Genomic DNA, 17749 nt, shown 5'->3' on the forward strand with positions numbered 1-17749 from the left:
CTGGGAGGTTGGCGGGACATGTGGACTGACCTCTCCTCTCTCCTTTTGACCTTTCCCATATTCTTCCGGTTGGTGGTGGCTTATTAGTTCCATGTTCCTTACCAGGATCTCCTGTCGTAAAATAAGCCATGCAAATTGTTACTGTCTTTGCCTGGCCAGGGCAGGCGGTTTCAGTCAGTGTTTCCCCTAATAAGGGTGTCTGATACATAGTGAAGCAACTCAGTCAATGTCAGTTGCTATTGCTTTAAACATCGAACCTAAAGGGCAGGGGGAGGATCAAGATCAGGGTCTCAAGTATTATAAGCTGGTGAAGATGGGTTATGACTGGCAGTTCAGGAACAGTCACAGGGCCGGGGATGAGTCAAGGGCAAAGCTGTGTGGGTGGTCCTGCCTGAAGTAAAGAGCCAGAGCAGGACCAATATATCCTGCTGGGCTTTGTCTTTTTAATGCCTTGGGGGATCAGAGAAGAGTATTCCAATCCAAGGCCCCTCCCGTTGAGGACTTGAATGATCTTAAAGAGAGGCGGTATTGTGTACTGGCAACAAGTCTGGGCTCTGGAGCCAGACCGCTTGGGTTCAAATCCAAGCTCTGCAGCTTTACTAGCTCTGTGAACTTGGGCTAGTCACTTAACTGTTCCGTGCCTCACTGTCCTCATCTGTTAAATGGGAGTGATAAAAGTACCTGCCTCGAAGAGTTCTTATGAGAAATAAATTAGACAATACATATACAGTGTTAGAGGAGCATTTGGCACAAAGTAAGCTACCTGTATGTTACCTATTGTTAAGAAGCTCACAGGTGTAGTGGAGCAGTCAGATTCATGCCCACATAATTCTGTCCACGGTGACAATCTTTCTTCACCCTCCTGGTTGAAACTCTTCCCCTGCTCTCCTGGGCCTCCTGTACCAGCTCCCACATTTTACAGGCTGGGAGGCACAGAGAGAGAAGGGTCTTGCCCATGGCCACATGTGGGGTCATTGGCAAAGATGGGATTTTATTTTAGAGTTCCAGAGACCACTTCCAGCATCTCATGCTGCCTCTCCCCACTTCCTCATGCCTTAGATTATGGTATCTGTGAGCAGGGATGAGCTTTTGCCTGTCTCTGGGTCCCCAGGGCCAGGTGCTCAGAACGTGACAGAGTCAGGACTTTCAAACACCTGTCTCTCGTAAATCACCAAACAAAGGGGCCAGGGACATGCCTGCTAATTGGTGCCCCAGGTATGCTCTCATCCTGCTAGGACCCCAGAGAGAAGACATAGCCTGCAGCTGGGAGGATGGACAGCAAAACAGTTTTCACGGGGAACGGGGCGATTTTTAAAGAAAAAGAGAGAACTCCAGTGGCTCCTCCCCAGCGAGCCTGGCCCTGAAGTTTCTGGGATCAGCCAGAGAAACCTAGCTTCCCCTCTTGGCAAGCTGGTCCGCATCCCCTATTGCGCAGCCCACCTCAACACTCACTCAATTGGCAGAAGCCCCGCCTCCACCGCCCCCAAGCTCTTCAACATCCGGGCCCAGATTCAACCAATCCCCAGATGCCCCGCCCTACTTTTGTCAGATGGCTAGAAGTGCCTCCCCCGCACGTGGCCCAACCCGAGGGTATCTGCTCCCCTTTCGCCCCCAGTTTGGCGTAAAAGGATTCCTTCTCATTGCCTTGGGTCAGGAGCTCTCAGCTGCCACTGCAGCTGGGGCTGCCGGGCCCGGCTTTGGGGAGACCCCCAAGTGCGGGGAGGAGGTGTTCCCAGGGCCCTGAAACCTTCCAGACCCACTCAGTGTAAACTGCCTCTGGCTTGTGTCAACATCAGAGGCCGGAGACTGGCGGCTGGGGACAGGCTTCGTCTACGGGACGGGAAGACGGGAGGGTGGGGAATGGAGGGGTTCATGAGGTAGGCAGATCCTTCCGGGGGAGATTCCGGGAGGCCTCTGGGACTCCGTGAGAAATAAGGAAGGGACGGATCGGAATTAGAGGCTGTGGGGGGCCCACGGCTAGCATGGGGCTAGGTAGAGGCTGGGTACTTTGCCATCCTCGCCCACCCGCCATGGCTTGAGGGGAGTGGATGTGTTGGGGGAGGGGATGATGCGAAGGCGTGGGCTGCTGACCACCTCATCTCTTCCCTCCCCAACTCAGCTCCTCGTTGCCCTCCTCCGATTTTGGGTGGGATATGGGGTGGGGGGGGACACATCTTGTGACTCATCCTCTTTTCCATCCCCACCCCCGCTGGGGCCCAAGAAGGAAAGGCTTAGAGACTCAGCTTTGGCTCTTCCGTTTCCATAGCAACCATGCGGTTGTTTTTGCGAATCCAATTCAATCGTGGACACTTTTAACCTCAGACGATGGCCCGGGGTCTGAGCCTCAGGACGGGGTACAGATGGGGGTACAGCTCTCCGCTCTTTCCTCGCTACTCTGGGAAGCTCAGGGCGGGCGGGCGGAGCGCTCTCCTGCAGCCGGGCCTCACTGGGCACCAGGTCCCCACCTGAAACCCCGCCTGCCACTCCGCCTCAGCCGACTCAATCAACGCCCAATCTGACCGGGATGAGGCGGGGCTTATGCAAATCGTGTCGCCTCTGAGAGACACATAGTGATACAAGAGCTGGGAGGCGACTCGGGCGCGGACCTTGGGGAACCTGGCCGTCGGCCCGCGAGCCAGTCTCAGTCTCCGCGGCCCACCGAGGCTCAGAGTCATCCAGCGACCCGGCGAACGGCCTCAGGTAACGTGGGCAGGGCCGGGTGGAGGCCCTTGTCCCTTCCCCCTCCACTCTTCATTCCCATTCCCTCGTCTCCTGCCCCCTGTGATTCATCTCCCTGACCCCTGGTTCCAGCATAGGCGGCAGCATGTGGAGGGCTCGCCCCTGGCCAGGGGACCCCCCCACTCCAGTCCACGCCCCACAAGTCCCAGGGAAGGAGGCAGAGCTGCCTCCTTACCCCCCGAGCAACCACTGCTCTGGCCCCCAATACACAGTCACACGCACACACACACGTGGGTGTGGTGTTGCCGGTGCTAGAGAGGAACCCATCACCCTCCCTCCTTTGCAGGTGGGTAGTCCGCTCAGCCCCATGGCAACCTCCCACCTCCACAGATAGCCCCTACCCACACCCTACCCGGCCCCACCGGCAGCTCACTGCAGTTCACATCGCAATGTCCCTGCCCCAAAAGATAGCCTCCACCTCCAAAGAGAGCCCACTCCCACTTCACACTGTCCCCTCAGACTGTCCCCACCTCCACCCCTCAAGGTGACAGAGCTCACAGCATACCTGGGGGTGGGAAGAGGCTCACCACCCAGTTCTCCTCCTTGTGACCCTCTCTCAACAGGCCCCCCTGCCCATGGTCTCAGTGCAAGGCAGAGGCCCCATGTTTGGCCTCTTTCACCTGGCTTCAAGATAAATCAGGGACACCATTCCCCAGCAGACCATCCATACCTGTCAGTCACCACTGCCAAGGTCCCAGCCTCCTCCGTTCCCCTGACTTCTCACGGCCAAGCACCAAGTTTTCTCATTCCACCTCTCAAATATCTTTCTAATTCGTACCCTCTCTGGCCTTCTTGCTCCCAGCCACTCCCTCTCTCCTATCTTCCTGTGTCTCAGTAGGGATCGTGCCAAAGCTCCATGTGGACTGTATTGCTCCTTCCCTAAGGCAGCCTGAACCTGGAGGGCAGAAGAGCTGGGTTCAAATCTTGCCTTTGCCTCAGTTTCTGTTTGACTTTGGCCAAGTCACTTCCCTCTCTGATCCTTCGTGAGATGGGGAACAGGGGCAGGGTGGGCAGGACAGAGAGTGGACTTGATGAGATGATATTGGACAGCCTTCCAACACTGACGCACTCTGGTTCTGTGGTTGATTATGAGAGAACAGGACCCTTTCTCTCTTACCCTGAACCATTAGGACATTTCAGAGAGGAGGCTTTAGTCTTCACCAAAAGGACATTGCTTCTTACCCAGGCCTGGGTATGGGCCAACCCCTTCCCACATACTCTCCAGGCCCAGGCTCCCCCTCAGCAGTTCGGAGTCCCTCCTAGACCATCAGCCCGCATGGCATGGGCAGCTCCAAGGTGGAGGTGCTCAACAGGGCCCACCTTTTGTTTATCATTCCCTGTGTCTCACTAATAAGGAGAGGGAGAAGACCTGGCTTTTGCTGCCATGGCCACTGCTTGGAGAAGAGCAAAGGGAGGAGAGGAAAGAGAAAAATCTCCTGACCAGGGAGCTGTTGTCACCATGGCAACAGTCTCAGCACCAGCTCCTCTGAAGCTGGGTGAGGGTGTGGGATTATTGCCTCCCTCAGCCCCTCCCACCCTCCCTGCCATCTCCGCATTTGGAGCCCACAACCCTGAGTCCTGCCCTCTGAAAGAAGCCTCTGAGCCCAGAAGGGCAGTGGCTTTGTGTATGGGGCAGTGCTAGCTCCTTCACAGCTGGAGGGCAGCTCTCAAGAGGAGCCTGCCCACATGCAGCCAGGCCACAGCTCCAACAGAACATGCCCCCAGTGGGTTCTGGCCTTCGCCTTTCTGCTGATAGGCTCTACTTGACTTTGGGTGAACTCTTCCTTTCCTAGGGTCTGGGTTCCATTGTCTCTAAGTGGGAGCAATGGCAGGAGAACACAGATAAACAAAACAGTCTGACGCCATTCCAAGGAGAAAGAAGGGGGTTCTGCCCCTTGCATATAATCCACAAAGGGACATTCACTGAACATCTCTGTGTTCCAGATGTGGCCTTTAGGTCTCTGCAGAGCAGTTCTGTGTTGCCACAGAGGGCAGAGTGGCAACCTGTGCGGGGCAGCTACAAGAGGGCAAGTAGGAACAAGGGGAGAAGTACTTTCCTCACTGTCCAAGCTGCTCCCAAACAGACTGGGTTATATCGGGAGGGAATAAGCTCTTTGCCATGGAGCAAAAGTCCTGGAGAACATTTTCTGGCTCAGACAAGAGTGTAACGCAAAAGTCTCTCCCAAGTCAGGCTCCATTGTGGAATTCTAGAGCAGCAGGTGAGGGTCAGAGAGCTCTGAAGTCTACGCACCTGTGGGGCTCAACTCCATGGGCTCACAGGTTCTCCTCATGCCCAGAATGCCAAGTCCATGCTGCTGACTGTCAACTCTCCAGGCTGGGAGAGGCTGATCATAAGGAAGTGGGCTTCAGTCAGGCCTGAAGGGTGATTATAGCTGCATCCGCCCCGAAGAGAAGAGAGGATATTAAGGAAGATGGAAACAGCTAAGCAATAGTTGAAGTAGGTTCTGGCTGTGAGAAGACTAACTTGAAAGTATGCAATTGTGAGGGGAGCAGTGGGAGGTTAGGCAAGACAGGTGGACACCTTGACACCAGATTCTAGCGGATTCTGGAGTTTCAGGAGCCCATGGGCATGGCCACCCCTAGCCTATATTGTACTTCTGGGCAAAACTAGAAAAGACATTCTCGTGGAACAGAGGAATTAGAAGGAAACGCACCCCCTCCGAGGCAGTTGAGCCCACAGGATGGCTTGGCAAGCAGTGCCCCAGCTGGGTTTCAGCCCCCTTGGCTGTGCCCCTGGCCCTGACTATGTGGGGAGAGGGGACATGGTGTAGGTTCCAGGAACACTTCTAAAGAAGGAACAATAGGACTTGGTAGCAAGTTGAACCTAGGGAAAAGGGAGAGGGGAAACTAAGGGTAACTATGATCACATTTCCCAACTGGGATGAGGGAGGGAAGGAAGGAAGGGCAATGGAGAGAGAAGGACCATCACGGGTTGAGGGTGAGTCTGCTTGTAGATGTGCTGAGTCAGAGGCGCTGGTGCGCCACCCCAAAGGGTCGATATTTCTTGGGTATCAGATACTGTGGCCTGGAGCCACCAAGATGGTCCCACTGAGGTCAAGGGGGAGATCAGAGCTATGGTTTTCCTGGAAGGCAGGTAGGAGTCTGTACTAGACAAGAGTAGCCATGATTTGGAGAGGGTGGTCCAGGCAGGTGGCATGGATTCAGCCTGGGTGTAACTCAGCCAGTTTTCTCCTCTCTCTGGGTTCCAGTTTTCACTAAAATGAGGGGATGATCTTAAAGGGCATCACCAGCTTTGGCCTGCTGACCTAAGAGCACTAGAAGGAATGAAGAGAGATGAAGGAGGAGTCATGTCCTTGGTGGGCCTGGGATCAAATGGGCACTGAGAACAGGTATGGCCCCAGGAGACAGAAAATGGTAGGAAGGCAGCGCAGGGAAGGAGGAGAAAAGGGGAAGGAAGTGAGAGTCACACAGATGCCATCTCACACACACACACACACACACACACACACACGTGTGCACTCTGGCAGATTTGCAGTCTCATACGCTGATGTGCTCCCACCCACTCCCAGCCCTTTACGCAGACACTCAGGCACATCCCACAGGAGCGGAGGGAGAGGCTCTGCCTTCCCCGTCAGATACTTCCACCCCTGGGTTCTTGAGCCCTCGGTGTGCTTTGGGCTGGAGGAGGGGGCAGCTGAAGATGGAGCCTGCCTCCTTCTGCCCATGCGTGTTCCACATGTACCCTTGACTCTGGCCCCAGGGCAGCCGTTTTGGACCCCACAGTTCTAGGTTCCTGCAGATTGCACACCTCCCCCCTCCCTGCCTTCTTCTGGGAGCATATAGGAGTCCTCATTCTCTGGGGTTGGTAAGTGGGAGAGGATGTTGCTACCCCTACTGCTCCTTGATCTGCCTCATGGCCCATTAGAGGAATCTGAGGCCCAGAGCTATCCTGTAACTCACTGAGGTCACATAGCAAGGGAAGGGGCATGGACCTGACCCATCTCAGATCTAGTTACCTAGGGGCACTCCCAGCAGTAAGGATTAGAAGCCACACTGGCAGGCACTGGGCTGTGGAAGTAGAATTCCTTCTGCCAGCCTGAGGGCTTCCTTTTCCAGAGTGTCTTCATGACAAGCTACCCTGCAGTCAGAGTCTGGCACCCCTCCAAAGAGACTCCAGGCAGGTCAAATTCACCTCCCAGGCCATGTCCTGGGAAACTGGGGCTCTAGTGGGACATTCCTGAATGTCCACTCAGCCTTCCGGGTCTGGTGGGGGCCTCACTCTAGCCAGGCTTCATGGGGAGGGCCTGTACCTCCCTCTGCAAAAAATTCCTGGGCACAGGCTACTTGAGGGGCTCATGTTCCCACTGGGGACTGACTCTTCATTCTTCCCAAACCTGTTTCTCAGCAACACCACCTCTATCTATTCAGCCCCAAATCTGAGCATTGGCCGCAATTCCTCTGTCCCTCTCACCCCCGCATCCATTCAGTCCCCAAGTCCTGCTAAGGCCCCTCCTAACATCTCTCAGTCCATCCACATCCCTCCACCACCCCTACCCTAGTGTTATTGTCTCTCACCTGAACTCTGCAGCAGGACCTCTCTGCTCTCCCTCCTTCCCGCACCCAGGTCATCTTGCACACTGTAGCCAAAGGAAAAATCCTAAAACACATTCCTTTTCTCTGGGTCCCCAGCACCATATCGTAAGCAATCTATAAGTGTTTGTGGAACGAATGTGGTCCTCTTAACACTTGCTTTAAAACCCCAGGAGCTTCTGTCCCCCACGGGTAAAGGCCAAACTCCTTGGCATGGATTGAAGGCCCTTTACAGTCAGCCGTCTACCTCTTTGACCCAATTATGAGTTAGTGAAGGCTGGCTCATGTCGACTTTATCCCCATCACTGGGACAGGGCCTAGCACCCAGTCAACCTCAATAAATGCTCAGGGAATTGGGCTTCCCTGGTGGCGCAGTGGTTGAGAGTCCGCCTGCCGATGCAGGGGACACGGGTTCTTGCCCCGGTCCGGGAAGATCCCACATGCCGCCGAGCGGCTAGGCCCGTGAGCCATGGCCGCTGAGCCTGCGCGTCCGGAGCCTGTGCTCCGCAACGGGAGAGGCCACAACAGTGAGAGGCCCGCGTACCGCAAAAGAAAAAATGCTCAGGGAATGAATGAACGAATGAAAAGGAGAATGCAATCAGCGTCATCAGTGCTACCAGCTAGGACTTCTATTTGTACAGAGGAAGGAGGGAGAGAAGTTTCTTGCTGGAGTGGCCTGGAAGGCCTTGAGGAAGAACTTGGGAGACATGCAGGGGGAGCATGTGAGGAACCTGCCTGGCAGTAGAGGAGCCTGCAGAGGTGGGTAGGGGCTGAGTGCGGAAAGCTCTGAATAGCAAGGGGAGGATTAAGACTCTCTTCTACGGGTGTAGGGAGCTATGGAAGGTGTAAAGAGGAGAGGAGAGGATGAAGATTGTAGCATGCAGACTGGTCAGTGAGAAGGAAGAGTGCTGAGACCTGGAAGGCTAGAGATCCTGGTTTCCAGGGGAGGAACCCTGCTGTGAGGAGAGGGGCGGGGCCTGCTGTAGACAGAGGAGGCCCTGTAATGAGGGGAAGCCCCCAGCCCAGTTGTGTGTAGGGGAAGGGGTGGGGGGGGAGGTAGGAGCTCCTATGGGAAGAGGTGTGGTGAAAGGACACAGCCCAGCTGTAGGAGTTGGGGGTTGTCCAGGGTGGTGGTGAGAGGAGGGGAACCCACCCTGCTATGGAAGGAGGGGTCCTGGCTGTGGGGATGTGGAGTTTGTTATGGGAGGGCGCTGTGGTGGAGAAAGGGAGCCTTGTCCTACAGAGACCTGGGGGAAGGCTGCTGAGGTGAGGGCCTTGCCCTGGGCCAAACTGAGGGAGCTCCCTGTCCCCTCAGGCCCTGCCATGGGGAAGACCAACAGCAAGCTGGCCCCAGAGGTGCTGGACGACCTGGTTCAAAACACCGAGTTCAGTGAGCAGGAGCTGAAGCAGTGGTACAAGGGCTTCCTGAGGGACTGCCCCAGCGGCATCCTCAACCTGGAGGAGTTCCAGCAGCTCTACATCAAGGTAGGCGGAGCCAGGCACCCCGGGGGGCGGGCCGGACGGGCGGGGGCGGGGCCAGGCACTCTGCGAGGCTGTTGCTGTGCCGCAACTCCAGTGTCCCCGCCTTAGTTCTTCCCCTACGGCGACGCCTCCAAGTTTGCGCAGCACGCTTTCCGCACCTTCGACAAGAACGGCGATGGCACCATTGACTTCCGGGAGTTCATCTGCGCCCTTTCGGTCACCTCCCGCGGCACCTTCGAGCAGAAACTCAACTGGGCCTTTGAGATGTACGACCTGGACGGCGACGGGCGCATCACACGCCTCGAGATGCTGGAGATCATTGAGGTGCGCTGGGGCGGATCCCAGAGACTGGGGTGCGCTGGGGTGACACGCTACCTGTCTTTGCTGCAGGGCCCTTCTCTGGCACCGCCCTCTCCAGCCACCCTCCACTCAGGCCTCGGGAGCCACCTCGGGACACCCCACCACTCCCCTCCTCCCTCCTCCCAGGAACCAGTGGGTAGCATTGGTTGGGCGCTCAGTGTGGGACAGGTCTTGTGCTATAGTGCTTTACCCAACAACTCCAGGGGGTAGGTACTGTTAGAAATCCCATTTTACAGATGAGGAGATGAATCAAATGGCGGTTCATGATTCCAGTCTAAGGAGTCTGACTCCAGAGTCTAAGTTCTTAACTCATTATTATTTCAACAAATGTATACTCAGTGCCTGCCACGTGCCAGGCACTGTCCAAAGTTCTTGGTTTCATGGGACATTCCTTCTAGTGAGGAAAATTTAACAACAACAAAACTTGTGCTGTGTCAGGCAGTAAGTGTTATGAAGAAGGTAAGTAAAGCAAAGTCAGGGGAGAGAGCGATGGAGGAAAAGCAATTTTGTGTAAGGTGAAAGGTGAGCAGCGACCTGGATAAGGTGAGGGAGCTAACCACGTAGGTGTCTGGGGGAAGAGTGATCTGTGCATGGGGAACAATAAATGCAAAGACCCTGAGGTTAGACTGTGTTTTCAGTGTTCAAGGAGTGGCCAGGAGGCCAGGGTGGTGGGAGAGAAGTCAGCAAGGGGAGAGTGGTAGGAAGGGGGTCAGATAGGTAGCCAGGAGTCCATCTCTTAGCATCATAGTCTGGGGTAGAGACTTGACTTTCTTCTGAGTGAGATGGGAGGCCCTTAAGGGCTCTCTCCATTCTCTGTGTGGAATAGGGGGTGGGAGGGCAGCAGAAGTAGGGAGACCAGTTTGGAGACTTCCACAGCAGTCCGGTCAGGAGGGGATGGAGGCAACAACCATGGAGCAGTGGAGGTAGCAGGCAGTGGCTGGTTATTGGACCTATTACAAAATTAAGGCTGACAAGATTTGCTGAAAGATTGGATATGGGTGTGAGAAAAGGAGAGTCGAGAATGGCATCAAGGCTTTTGGTCTGAACATCTAGAAGAATGAATTTGCTGTTCACTGAGACAGGGCACGCTGGGGCCCGAGCAGGTTGGAGGTGAAGAGTTGGGTAGTAGACATGTTTGGTGTGAGCTGCTCATTAAATCACCAGTCTTAATGACCGTTTGTCACCTTCCAGCATCCTCACATCTCCCAGTGCTCTCCATGCCCACCCCAGGCCCTTTCGCTCACCCGCAATCCTCCCTTCCCACTGTGAGTGTTGACACCTGCCTTCTTGCCCCACCAGGCTATCTACAAGATGGTGGGCACTGTGATCATGATACGCATGAACCAGGATGGGCTCACGCCCCAGCAGCGTGTGGACAAGATCTTCAAGAAGATGGACCAGGATAAGGACGACCAGATTACACTGGAGGAGTTCAAGGAGGCGGCCAAGAGTGACCCGTCTATTGTGCTGCTGCTGCAGTGTGACATGCAGAAGTAGAGGCTGGTGAGGGGCAGGGCCCCTGGCCAGGAGGGGCGTGGCCACCTCCCAACCCAGTGACCTCTGGTTGGCCCTTCCCCAGGGGGAGGGGGACTCCAGCCTCACTCTCTGGCCCACCCACCCCTCTGCCCAAGTCCTTGCTCCCCTCAGTCAAGATCCTTGAGGGACCACCTAACTCTGGAATAGAGACAGATCCTCAGGTATCCTGTGGTCTAGCCCCAGCCCCAGTCTTGGCCCAGAATCAACATCCACTGGGCATAGGGGAGTTGGTTTTTGCATCAAGGCGCAGGGTGAAGGAGGGGGGCTGGGTTCTGCTTTGAAATTCTGTTCTTCCTGGGATTGTGCTTTATAGGATGTGGTCCCACAGACCCCGGTTAAAGGGCCAAATTGGGTCTGTCCTTTGCTGAGGACCCAGATCCCTTAAAGGTGGTCTGTGTCCTGCCCCCACGACTCTACCTGGCCCCTCTGGCCCCAGCCTTTGGAGTGTTCATTCAGTCCTTTCTTCAGCTAACATTTATTGAGCACCTGTTCAGTGCCAGGCGCCTCTAGGTGCTAAGGCTATGGTAGTTTACAAGACTCATTCTGTGCCCTCCGGCAGCTCGTAGGGTAGTTAGTGGTCAGGGTCTCAGACAGGGATGTTGAGCACAGGTGAGCAGAGGGTGCGGTGAGACTGGTTAGTTTGAGAGGAACTATTAGATCTTTCTGCTCAACTCCACACAGAGCTGCAGAAGGATGAAATGAAAAGTGTTTGGAAGTCTAGGAACCATGTCAGGGGGAATTTTAAGAAAAATTGAAATTTATGTAATACCTATATTTTTAGGACCCTTTAAAAGAGCTAAAATCATTTTATTAGTTGAGGATATTAAAACATACTTTATATTACTTGGTTTCTTGTAAAATGATTAAATGAATACAGAAAATGCTAATTTTCAGGGGGAAAAAAGAACTGAGAAAAAAGAGAGACAATATCACCCAACTTACCAGATGACACTTTTTCTTATCAGGCTAAGTCCTGAGCTGTCACAGTTAGCACTTCCTGCTGCTTCCTTTTTAATGATCTTTTTCAATTCAGCGAGCACGTCTCTGCTGTGCGCTTATTCTGGTTAGGTGCTGACTTCACAAACAGAGAACACAAGGTTTGCCAAGAGTGAGACAAGTGTAGTTCCCACATCTGGATTTGCTCTAGTTTAAGGATGGGCTTATTCTTTCACTGCTACAGAAGCAGACGGAGCTAGAAGAAGAGGACCAGCCGGCCGCTGTTTTGGCTGCCAGGCTGCATGTATGGACCAAATGCCTAAAAATGTGCTGGGCATGCTCCATTGAAAGGCTTTTTCTAACCCCAAATCCTAAGTCCACCAGGTAGTTCATCATCTTCCAAGTGCACTGGCTTTGCTTTCCAATGTCTGCTTTCCAATTTTGGATCCATGAGCTATACAGCTGCATGCTTTGAATGCCAGAAAATTAATCTTGCTTCTTCATCAAGTCTTTCACTTTACTTTCTCCTGTGCTTGTAATCAGAAATTAACTTCAATGTGCAGTGACAGTGGATTTTCTCTTGAACTGCTGGTGAAAATAGTCTAGTACACAGGTGCTGTCAGCCCAGGGTGGGAGCTGGGAATGATTGCTGGGTTGGGGGGCGTGGAGTTGTATCTTCAAGAAAGAGATGCAGCATATCTCTTACTTTTGAGTGCTCACCTGTCCTCCCTCTCTGCAGGCGGAAACTCTTGGGGATGCTGACCTGTGGTCTCAAATTCTATTAGACTTTCCTTCTTGCTGCCCTTAGGGGTGGCAAGTCCGCTGGGTTGCCACCCTCTTTTTATCCTGCCAACGACCAGCCACATGGTAAGACTGGGGAATTCACATCCTTGGGCAGTAAGCAGCAAGTTTTTATCCAGTAATGTCTCAAGGGATGTTTCATTGCTCTCAGGAGCTGGCCGTTAAGTGTGTCTTGTGCTGTCAGTCGACGCCAGAGGCACATAGGGGCTCAACAGCCCAGCTCAGATGAGACTTCCAGTGGAAGGCTTTTACAAAGTGGGGTTCCTGTCCCCCCAGCGTTGACTCTAACCTAACTCACAATCACACAGAACTTCATGGCTTTCGAAGGCTTGCATTGACCCCTCTCATTCTATCCTCACAGCCTAGGGAAATAGGAATTTTCATTCCATTTCTCCAGATGTGGAACCTGAGGCACAGAGTAGAGTTCCCTGTGCAAGATCACAGCCAGGAGGTGGCACAGTGCCAAGACTTGAACCCAGGGCTCTACAAGGGTTTCTTCCCTTCAGAGTGTCTTCCCTGCTCATTCCTCTGAACTCTGAGTTGTACAGAGATTGACTGTAGGACAAGCTAAGTTGGTTTTGGTCTTTTACAAGCTTCCTGCTAAGAAGTTTCTGAGGCGGTGGTCTTCCATAAAGAAATAGGAGCTTGATTGAAGTCCCCACATTTTCAAGCGTCTTATTTTCTATTTCTGGGCAGCTCTGCTAACAGGTCAGTGCTGTCCTAGGAGACCTCTGACTCAACCCGGGAAGCATCTTTCACTGTCTTTATTATCTTCCTCCCTGAGAGAACTGTTTTGATTTTTCCTAGATGGTGGGCAAGTCCTACCCATGAAGGCATGTTTGATCACTCCAAGCTTCTGGACATATACCCATGGGTGATCTTTGACGGTCAGGCCAAAGATTCTCAGACATCTCAGCAGTGTGAACACGTAATGCCAGGCTGGGAGCTGGGACCACCATCTTGCTGATGGGAAGGGCCAGAGGCAGGCCAGACCTTGCTCCCACTTATTCCTGGATGTCCCCAGGGACTGTGTGCTTGGGAATTCCTGTGGTAGAGCACCGGCCCTGCCTTGAGAAGAGAGGCAGGCCTCTCATCCCTGCTGCAGCTAAGAGGGACTTGCCACAGAGCACAGGGTTAGCAGAGACTGAAGTATGACTCGCCTAGACACAAAAATATACAGACAGTTAAAATGCCGAAATATTTAAACTCTCTTTTGAAGTTCTGTATCTTCTTGCAGCAACTCTGTGAATTACAAGGTCCCCAAATCTGCCTTCTAACTGTATTTTGTCTTTATTCATCCTTTTGGGCTAATTGAAAGGGGGCCCTTATTTCTTATCTCTAAAAGTCACCACCAAGGGCAACTTCAGATGGCCACTCTAGTCTTCTGAGCTGTACTCAAGATTATATGACTTACGTTTAAATCAAAAGTTAAGAAACAGGAAGCCCATAAGCAAAGGCACTGAATCTTTTCCTGATAATGGCAGAGTCCCTAGAGGTAGAAATTCATCCTGCTGCAAAGAGAGAGAAGGAGGAGAGCGGAGAGGAGGGAAAGGGAGAGAAGAAGAGAAGAAGCTGGGCAGGGTAGAAAGCTGACACTAAATATTTTTACACAAAAATTTACTAAAGCAACAAATATTTCCTGAAGATCCACCCTGGGTGAGGCTTTGTGCTGACTTTAGAGATCACTGTGGGGGCATGAATACATTTCTTACATATTTTATTCATCCGTTTTGTGAAAAAAAATAATTCAAATATGCAATTGAAAAGTCTCAGAAAAATATGAAATTTTTTTCCTGAACTTTTCAGCGTTTTCTTTTACCTTTGCCAGAGTGTTGGGGGCAGGACTGGACCTCCAGGGTGTATGGCCCTTCCTGCTTTGGTGGAGGCTGCAGGAGGGTGGAGGCCTGGAGAAGCAAGGGGGGCTGGGTGGCAGAAGGGGGGCCTCCCAACTCATTCTCCAGCGTGGCCCCCTGTCCCCTTCAGATGTGCTGCTCCAGGCTGTGCCTGCAGTGAATGTCCTCAGTGTTCGACCCTGTGCTGTGTGGTGTATTTTTTTTTTTTTCACTGACAGTGAATAAAAGGTGTGACCGTACCGAGGGCTCCTTCTCTTCCCTAAGCTGAGATAGGGCTGGGGTGAGGGGAAACGGGGAGAAGAGGCCTGAGGGAGCTCACACAGTGGGGGAACCTCAGCATCCTCCTTGGGGCTGAGGTCCTTGTTCTAGGTTACGTGGAACAGAGACCCACACGAGCTAGTTCAAAGAAAGGGGTGAACAGATTACAAGGGACCCTAGAGATGGAAATTCAAGAATGTCTGCGCCTCAGGAGAACTGGGACTGTCATTGGGGCCTCTGTCCTCTCACCTCTGGGCCTGCGGGTTCTCATCCCTTTGGCAACATTCACATCTGTGCTCTCTCTTTAATTTCTCTTCAGACATCCATGGTTTCCCAACACAAAGTGGCTGCATCTCCAACTCTGTATCCAGACTCACCAGCGACTGACAATTCCCTTCTGTGTCTCTTAATCCAGTTCTCAAGAGAAAGAATCTGATTAGCTTTTGGTGGGAGCCCATGGTCCGTTCATCGATGGCCAGACCAGAACTGATTTGCGGGGTCTGTGGGCAGAGCAGTTCCCCCATAAGGGAGCTAGTGGCAGGAGACCTTGGACTCAGTTTCTCCTTGTGTCCAGTGGAAGGCATCGTGAGAGCCCAAATGAGTGGATAGTGGGCAGCGGGGTGAGAGGCTGAGAGCCAGGATTACAAGTAGTCCATCTGGGGCTCTTTGCACGAATTAGGAAAAGGTGCCCCTTTGAGTGTAACAGTCCCATAAGCATTCAGCTCGGCCAATGGATGGCACCTTTGGGCTAATGAGAAAAATATACCCCTTTTCTGAACAAATACAGCCTTGTCATGCCATGATGCACAGCTTGGCAAGTGGCAGCCAGCCTGGATCTCAGCCTCTACCTGCCCTCCTGGTCAAGGGTACTGTGTACTGCAGACACTGTTCCACTATCCACAAGAGCCCAGAGCCCTGAGACACCCTACACTGACCCAAATGTGGTGGGGTGGGGATGGGAATCGGTGGTGAACTGTTTTTCTCAGAACGCCCCCCTAAAGCCAGAGAAGAGCTGTTCTCTGAAGGGAGGCGGGGCGGGGCGGGGCGGGGAGTGGGTGGGCAGGTGCAGTGGCAGCTGGAGATGCGTGCTTCCTCCTGAAACGCTCAATTACTTTTGCAAGGGTTTTCACAAGGACGCTTGGAGGGGGCCAGCTCCCTTGACAGGAAGCAATTAGGACAGAGGAATAAGGCTGACCTGGCCTCAGGGCAACCATGAACCTAAGGAGGTGACTCAGAAGCCTGAGAACTGGTGCGGCGGGGTGGGGGTTGGGGGCTGCTACTTGCAGCTGAAACTACACTGAGGGGAAAGGGAGTCTAGTTCCTGCCTGTCTTGAGGTCACAGGTCAGTCCAGCTTCCGCTTTCAAGTTTGCCCTCTGGACCGTCTGCCCCTAAGGGACCAGAGTGATCTTCCTAAAGCACCAGTCTGACTATGTCAACTCTCCAATGCCCCGCTTCTTCCCTCAGTATAATAAGCTCCTTCGAAGTCCCTCACAGCCCTGCATGATCTGTCCCCTGCTGACCTCAGAAGTCTGCTCTAAGCCCCACCTCCCCCTCCTGCACTTGAGTCACCCTGAATTGCCCCCTGTTTCCCTAAGGGATCTCTTAGGCCTCTGTGCCTGTGCGCAAGCCATTGCCCCTCCCTGGGCCACCCGTACCCCTGTCTCAATGATCTCCTCCTCTGTGAAGCCCTCCCAGACCTCAAACAATTGGCCCCTCACGTGTACACAGTCCATCATAGTAACCAAAGAGCTTCCCGTGTGATTCCCTGTCAGCTGAGCTGAACACACGTTTAAGTCTCTGTTTAAAAAAGAAAAAAAAGACAGGAAATGAAGGCTCAGAGAATGGATGGTAAGGCTGGGATCTGAACTCAGGTCTCCTAAGTTCAAAGCCACTGCTTATAGTGCCTCCTCATCCACGGGAGGGAATCCAAATCTAGATGTGAAAAGGGAGGTAACAAACCTTGAGCTCTGGGCATCAGAGGAAGGGAGGGTCTTGCCTGCGGGGGGCCAGGAGGTAGGGGAGGAGAAGGGGAGGGGGACAGGTAAAGGATGAAGGGAGGCTGGCTTCCACCCCTGGTCTTGCTGAAAACCAGCCCACAGGGGGAGCAGTTCAGGTGCGGGGATCCTGAGTCCTCTTCAGATGGGCTTCGCCTGCCACAGGGAAAGATGGGTCTCAGCTCACATTGTCCCAGATTAATAACCCCAGAGAATACAGAGCCCAAATCTCCCAGCATCCCTGTACAAGAGTCCGGCGCAGCTGAGGTCGCATCCCCGTTGTGGCTCAATCACTGTGTCCAGGGAAATAGAGTTATATGACTGGGCGGCATCGCATGCCTATTCCTGTGACCAGGGAGGCAGGGCCTGTTACTAGGAGGAGAGGGTGGGAAAAGTTGCCAGTCAAGCAAATCCAATAGCCACCACCTTTCTGAGGGGCATTTGTTGAAGCAGTGTGGAGAATCTCATGGAAATTTAGAGATGGGCATTATAGCCAGGCTTCAGCTAGGACTTGGGAAACTATCAGGACCAGAAGCAGCTCCCTCTCAGGGCAGCACGGTTTCCCTTTCATGGGGTCTCTGCTGCCCTCTGCAGAAACCCTTTTCCATCTTTATGCTGATGGGCTCATTCTGCTCACAGAGTTTCTGCTCCCTCTTAGATTTATGTTGCACGTAACTGCAGCTGGCTAAGGCCCATCCAGGCCTCTTGGAAGCCAACTGTATTTCGCAGCATCCTTGGCTTCTGTTCTTACAGTTGACTATCCAGCCCCTGTTTCCCAATTCTAAATTCCTGAGAAAGAGGAATCTGGTTGGCACAGATCATCTTTTCAACCCAGGCTACTACCCAGGTCAAAGGCCACTGGACAGCACGGGGATGGTTCACCTTTGGGTCAGGTGCTCCCTGCCATCCAAATAACTCTATACATTCTCCCTGATGACCTCCTCCTCCTCCTCCTCCTCCATGAGGCACCTGAGAATAATTGACCCCTTCCTAGAGTTTCATTATTTACAGCTGTGTAACAAGCCACCCCAAAATGTAATGCTTAAAACGATAAAAACGTATCATTTTTCATAATTCTTTGGTTTGCCTGGGCTCAGCGGGGAGGTTTTGCTACTTTATGTGCTGTCTGTGGAGGTCACTCCTCCTGCTGCACCGCACTAGGAGCTGGGCTGGGGCTGGAGCAGTAAGATGACCTCACTCATATGTCTGGCAAGTGA

General features: G+C 53.2%; 1 protein-coding gene across 3 annotated transcripts; it reads left to right on the forward strand.

Annotated features, from left to right (window-relative positions):
• The first annotated feature begins 2330 nt into the window (after positions 1–2330).
• On the forward strand, positions 2331–11600 carry HPCAL4 (hippocalcin like 4). 3 transcript variants are annotated; one of them, XM_029229849.1, is made up of 4 exons: positions 2331–2700; positions 8627–8796; positions 8902–9117; positions 10453–11600. In XM_029229849.1, exons 2-4 carry the CDS (start codon positions 8635–8637, stop codon positions 10648–10650), a joined length of 576 nt encoding a protein of 191 aa, XP_029085682.1. In that variant the 5' UTR covers positions 2331–2700; positions 8627–8634; the 3' UTR covers positions 10651–11600. The 3 variants fall into 3 exon arrangements, with proteins under 3 accessions (XP_029085682.1, XP_029085681.1, XP_029085684.1); XM_029229848.1 differs by lacking the exon at positions 2331–2700 and adding an exon at positions 8019–8070 and having other exon boundaries at positions 10453–10650; XM_029229851.1 differs by lacking the exons at positions 2331–2700; positions 8902–9117 and having other exon boundaries at positions 8635–8796; positions 10453–10650.
• The last annotated feature ends 6149 nt before the right edge of the window (positions 11601–17749 follow it).

This window comes from Monodon monoceros, unplaced genomic scaffold, assembly GCF_005190385.1.
Source record: "Monodon monoceros isolate NGI ecotype Baffin Bay Population unplaced genomic scaffold, NGI_Narwhal_1 Super_Scaffold_18, whole genome shotgun sequence".
NCBI lineage: Eukaryota > Metazoa > Chordata > Mammalia > Artiodactyla > Monodontidae > Monodon > Monodon monoceros.